Here is a 6,568-nt window from a genome sequence, read left to right on the forward strand (position 1 = left end):
CGGACCAACATTCACACGTACAACGCAACGCGGCTACACTTCTGCTATTACAAACGTAAATCTCCTTAAACACAACGAGTGTTACTTACCGTGTACGCTCTAGGCAAAATTGGATGTGATGCAATTCCAAATCTATCTGAAACGGCAGTTAAAAGTAGAGTTACATCAAGTTTTCTTTTTTAATCAACACAATCATTTACAACCGTTGACCAGAAAGAATCGTCGAAATTCGACGTCCCCCACAAACGCCACGCTCACTCGCTTTTCAGGGCAACAAAAGTACTTCTTTTTAAAAACGATGAGTTGTACTTACCGTGTACGCTCTGGACGGTCCAGTTGCAAGCAGAAAATAAAAATATTTCTCTTGTTAGTCGTTTGTTACCATCCGCTGTGTCTTTGTCAACATCGCCGCCATTTTCCTACTTCCTGCTGCGAGCCACGCCCACGGATTTAAATTTGGGCGGAAGCTCTTTCCATTGGCGTCGTTTTCGCGTATAGCAAATGCGATTGGTTGGGAAGGGGGCACGGTTATGCAGCCGAGGGGTCCTGTGATCGGTGGGATGTAAAGTAGGCGTCGACGTCACGTCCGCGTCACGTGACCACGACGTGGCAGACGTCATATAGCAACCGCTGTTTTGTTTAGTAGACTTACAGTTGTTATGCATTGACATAATGGCGCACACACCAAATAGATTTAAATAAATTAAATAATTCTTCTGCCCACTCTCTTTTAAACAAGTTAACTCTCCCCGCGGATTTGAATTCCGGCGAAAGTTACGCCCATCGACGTCACGTATGTCACGTGACCACGAAGTGGCAGATGTCATATAGCAACCGCTGTTTTGTTTAGTAGATTTACAGTTGTTATGCATTGGCATAATGGTGTGCACTCAAAATAGATTTAAATAAATTAAATATTTCTTCTGCCTACTCCCTTTTAAACAAGTTAACTCTGCCCACGTCCATTGACGTCTTGTCTGCGTCACGTGACCACGACGTAGCGACGTCATATAGTAACCGCTGTTTTGACCAGTAGACTTAGTTATTATGCGTTGACATAATGGCGCACTGGTTAGCATGGCCACCTCTTAAGCATGATGATGCGGGTTCGACGCCTGATCAATGTTAGCATGGAGTGAGCTGAAGTGCATGGCGCTGAAGATTTGAATCTTTGAAATGCGCTGAGGTCTGACATATCAGGCAGAATGGTTTGCCATCACGTTCAACAAAAAATAGAAACTTTCCCACTCTGATTAAAACGTCCTGTGTTCATCTACGTATTTTCGTTTTGCTGTGCATCTTTTCCCTGCCATTTCGAGAGCCCAATTGACACTCATAGTTTAAAGAAATGTGTTTGCCCATCCTACTTTGTGGAATTTCACCACATGCGCTTTTGACCAAAATACCAAATTGAACTCAAGTGAAGCCAACACGCACAACCCCCCCCCCCCCCCCACACACACACACACAAATGTTGATATGAACATAAAAGAGCCGCATGCGGTTCGGGAGTTGCGGCTTGGCCAAACCTGTACTATACAACTTTATTTGTATAAAATTTTCACAACAGCTGTCACACAAACAAAGCGGGAAAAACCGAAGACGTGCGTGTTCCGCCCACGCTGGATTTATTTGCACCTTTGAAAAGACACCGTATTGCCGCAGATGTGGCAAAGAGTACTTTTGGGCATCTGAGACGGAAGGATGTCCAAAGCATCACGTCACCTGCTCTGGTAGGCATGGTGGTGGGACGTTGAGGTCAACCGCTTTGGGGTTGGCTGACTCTTTGATCGCAGGATGCCACACACTTGAAGACAGAAGCAGAAAAGCAGAGCTAAATGCAAAATGTACTCACCGGTGACTCCAATTTTTTTCCCCCCTGAAGAAACAGCTGGACGGGTGGCCCCGGCTGGCCAGTGGGACTCTTGTTATTCTGACCCTTTTTAGTGCGCGTTTGGGGCAACAACCGTTTTTTGTGGCGCTCTCTTCTGGTTCAAAAGTGCCCTGCATGTGAATTTGCTTTTCCTGCCTTCTGATTGGATGAGCGCCGGTGTGACGCGGTGCCTCTGTCACCGTGGCGGGGGGTATACGTTGGCATCGGAGCGTCTGCCAACGTCTGAGACCGGCTGGCAGTGTATCGGAGGTGTCGAGTGCGGTGCCGCTGGAGCTCACTCACCAGCTGGTGTTAGGGCCACAGAATGAAGGCCAAGGAGAAGAATAGAAAGAGAAACAGAAACTTCTCCTCCAATTGTTTGATTTGTCTCTTCTGAGCTTCGATGAATTCTTTCAGCTCTTTGTTCCTCTAGGACGGACAAATGGAAAGTGGCATTCAAAAGCCAGTAAGCGTGCAAGTAAGTGCCGGGCTGGCTTTGGGCCCTTACCTGTTGCGCGCTGTGCAGCAGATCCATTCTCTCTTGGAGGATGCAAGCGTCGCGCTCCCTCAACTCGCACATCAGGGCTCGCTTCCATTGGTCCACGGCGCTCCTAAGCTCTTCTCTCTGATCCGCCGTCAGCACGTCATTCACGCCAGCGTGGCTGGCTTTTTCGCCGTCCGTGGCGGGGCAGTCCCGCTGCGGTAGCGCCTCGTACAACATGGCCTCCAGCTCCAGGATCCTCTGGGCCGCAATCCTCGTCCATCAGTGGTCCGGCGGGAGATTTGAGGGCGGCTTACCTTATGAGCCTGGTCCATGGAACACTTCCTGAAGTCCAACTCTTCATCCAGGTAGCCCTTCTGCTTGCAGAACATATCCTAGCACAGCTCAAGGTCAGAATTGTTGGGGCACATTGCCGGAGTTCCCCTTGGCTGATGTCGCGTGTCTGTCTACCTTCTCACTTTCAATGTCCAACATCTTCTGTTGAAGTGCTGACTTGGTCACTTTGATGTATTCTAACCACTGAGGAAAGGCTGCTGTCACATAAGCAGAATGCGAGAGCGTGCGTGGACGTGCGCGTTACCTTCTCGGCTAGGGTGAGAAGGGTCCTGGCGTGAATCACGACCACCTGCTCCTCGTTGGTGAGATTCTGCAAGAGCCCAAAGGCACAGCGTCAACAAGCTTCTTTCAGCGCAAAGCCTTCCAAAAGTCACATTTGAGCCGCCGAGTCTCGTGGAGTGCGAACATAAGGAGTTCGACATACACTTACGGCGTTATAGCCCAGGATGTCCAGCTTCTTCATCAGATCACTGATGACGATGTCCGGGGGAAAGGCGCAAGGAGCAATGTAAGGTGTTCTGGGACCTCGGGTTAAGGTTAGGGTTGCGAGGGACGCCTTACGTACGCTCACGCCCTCGGCCTCGCAGTAGATCTGCAAAGGGCTGAGGCCGTCTGGGAAACGGACTTGCAGAAACTTCAAGACGGGGGAGCGCCACTCCCTCTCCTGAAAGGCAGAGGCATGCATCCGTCCGTCCGTCCGTCCGTCCGTCCGTCACATCTCTGGCCTCAACACGCTTGTGCGAGTCTTCCCACCTCCAGCTCCAGGATGCGGAACTCAAGCAGTTCGTTTTGGTCTCGGATATCCTGGATGTGCTCTTTCAGACGCGCTTCTTCCGCCTCCATCCGCCTGACCTGAAAAGACAGTCAGACCTCATCTGCGGGGCTTCCCGACAGGTGTGACGCCAAGCGACTCCGCCCAGCGCCTTTCTTTCCGTCACCTTTTCGGCCAACTGCTGATTGCTCTGACGCAGCAGCTGCTTCTCCTCCACCCACTTGACATTCTAGAAGAGACAAACGCGTGGACAGCTTTGGAATGTTGTGTCATTTTCATCCACAAATTCTTTGGTTGACTGGAAAATGACATTTGCTTTTCTCCGCATTTTCCCAGCCACGTTCGGGGGGGGGGGGGGGTTGGTCCAGTAATGCCAGACGGATGAGTGACTGAAGAATGTAGCTATTTTGTCTGAGAAAAAGGTGTGCTCATTGATGAGCTTACCTGTCCTTGTTGCTTCAGCGCTGACTCCAGATCTGCTACTCTGCTTTGATAGTGACCCATTTCTACCATCAGCTTTTCTCTGGTCTGAAAGGAGGAGGAGGGAGGCTCCTCCTCCTCCTTTCAGACCAGAGAACACCCGAGGCTGGGTGAGAACGGGGAGGCTGCGACCCGGCCGGGGGTTGCGGGAAGGGGCGCCACCTTGATCTCCTTCTCGGCGTCGTAGTCCCCTTTCGCTGGTCTGGGCTAGCAGAGCGTAGGCTCGTTGCAGCGCTTGATATTCTTGCGTCAGCTGGCGGTAGCGAAGCTCCGCCTCTTCATGCACACACCAATGCAACACAGCACTAGTACCAGAATCAGTCAGACCGGCGACAAAGCACCCGCGACGCAAAGACGAGTCCGATTCCAGGCTGAAGAGGAATGTTTGGTGCCAATACGCTGGCAGAAATGGCGGGCTACCTCTTCGGGTTCCGTGTCGGGGGTTCTGTCGGTGTGAAAAGACAAGGACGATCCGTCCGAGTCCACCAACACGTCTTCGTCGTAGCCGTAAAATGTTTCGATGACCTGCGGGCGCGGAAGCAAACATCTCTCTGAACAAACTGAAGCGACACCTCACGATGAATCGACGAGAGGAACGATAGCGAGAAAAAGGCCATTTCATCTTGCGCAACACCAAGCAGCCGCAAACAAACAGACTCACCTTGCAGGACCTCACGCTTTGTTCCTCCTCAGAGATTCTCGACGTCGGTATCGTAGCAGCAAATCTCTCTCCTGTCGACACAAATAATCCGCCTTTGAGATTCTTTGGATGCAAAGGGAACGAACGGCTCCGGCGCAGAAACCATGCCGCACTAAACAACATTATGCCGCACTGAACAACATTATGCCGAAATGAACAACACCATGCCGCACTGAACAACACCATGCCGCACTGAACAACACCATCCTGCACTGAACAACACCATCCCGCACTGAACAACACCATGCCGCACTGAACAACACCATGCCGCACTGAACAACACCATGCCGCAATGAACAACACCATCCCGCACTGAACAACATTATGCCGCACTGAACAACATTATGCCGCACTGAACAACACCATGCCGCACTGAACAACACCATGCCGCACTGAACAACACCATCCTGCACTGAACAACACCATCCCGCACTGAACAACACCATGCCGCACTGAACAACATTATGGCGCACTGAACAACATTATGCCGCACTGAACAACACCATGCCGCACTGAACAACACCATGCCGCACTGAACAACACCATGCCGCAATGAACAACACCATCCCGCACTGAACAACACCATGCCGCACTGAGCAACACCATGCCGCACTGAACAACACCATCCTGCACTGAACAACACCATGCCGCACTGAACAACACCATTCCGCACTGAACAACACCATGCCGCACTGAACAACATTACGCTGCACTGAACAACACCATGCCGCACTGAACAACACCATGCCGCACTGAACAACACCATGCCGCATTGAACAACACCATGCCGCATTGAACAACACCATGCCGCACTGAACAACACCATCCTGCACTGAACAACACCATGCCGCATTGAACAACACCATGCCGCACTGAACAACACCATCCTGCACTGAACAACACCATGAACGAGTGCTTGTGTGTGTGTGTTGCGGGGCGTTTTCAGTCTCAGGAGGATCGGGACACGCGACGGTTTCATCTGAAAATCGCTGAGCTCAGCGCAGTCATCAGGAAACTGGAGGATCGAAACGCCCTGCTTTCTGAAGAGCGCAATGAACTGGTAATTTATTGACGGCACGCTTGAAGGTTTGCGCTACGTTTGATGCGCGCCATCCAGCGAGGCACCCATTGCGCTTGCTTATTAGTTGAGCGGCGCAGCGAGTCGGTTGCCTGGTAGATGTCTTTTATTGGGAGCCAAAGCCACGATTCCGTTCAAACCGATGCAAAAGGAATGGATACGTTCTGGCCCGCGTGTTGTGCGTCTTTCACATCCCGCACTTCATGCTTGCAGCTAAAGCGACTGAGAGAAACAGAAAGCCAGTTTCTGCCACTCCTGTACAAAAACAAACGCCTGAGCAGGAAGAATGAAGAACTCTCGCTGGTGCTGTGTCGCCTTGAAAACAAAGTGCGCTTTGTCACCCAGGAGAACGAGGAGATGGCAAGCTTGGTAAGTCGACGCGGACAACTGCGGCGTGCCAACAGAGTCCACTGCATTTGTGTTCCACAGAGAAGGCCTAGTTCGCTCAATGACCTGGACCGCGGTTGCGGCCAGCAGGACGGTGAAATGGAGTTCCTTCAAGTTGTGGAGCAGCGGCACATCATCGACGACTTGTCCAAGGTCTTCAGGCAGGCGACTCGGTGCACGTACGGCAGCGCCGCGCTCGCTCGCTGTCGCCAGGAAACCTTTTCCGTCCAAAGCTTGGCCGGCGGCCGCCATCCAAAAAATTGGCCCCTTAAATTCCGACCTTTCAAGCAGGAGCATTGTGCGCACGCGTTTGAACACGCTTTAGACTTGTTTTGCCGTTTTCAGCAGCTCAAAGCTCCCGTTTTGTCAGCGCCTTTGCCACTCGCTGTGCGCTGAAAACGACGGACTTGCCCGGCTGCTCAGCCCGTCAACCATGAGCC

At 51.7% G+C, this 6,568-nt stretch overlaps 1 protein-coding gene across 5 annotated transcripts in view; it reads right to left on the bottom strand.

Moving 5' to 3' along the window:
- LOC148377973 (uncharacterized) overlaps positions 1 to 1,756 on the bottom strand; it is a 78,918-nt gene extending 77,162 nt beyond the window's left edge. For all 5 annotated transcript variants that reach the window (XM_088368060.1, XM_088368059.1, XM_088368064.1 and 2 more), the window contains exons 1-2: positions 1,726 to 1,756; positions 90 to 136 (exon numbers count right to left, since the gene is read on the bottom strand). In XM_088368060.1, the coding sequence (XP_088224186.1) occupies positions 90 to 136; positions 1,726 to 1,741 (63 nt within the window). In that variant the 5' untranslated portion in view covers positions 1,742 to 1,756. The remainder of the gene's footprint in view (positions 1 to 89; positions 137 to 1,725) is intronic.
- Positions 1,757 to 6,568: the final 4,812 nt, after the last annotated feature.

The sequence above is a fragment of the Syngnathus floridae genome, unplaced genomic scaffold (assembly GCF_059516105.1).
Source record: "Syngnathus floridae isolate MCC-2025c unplaced genomic scaffold, RoL_Sflo_1.0 HiC_scaffold_71, whole genome shotgun sequence".
Classification (NCBI taxonomy): Eukaryota; Metazoa; Chordata; class Actinopteri; order Syngnathiformes; family Syngnathidae; genus Syngnathus; species Syngnathus floridae.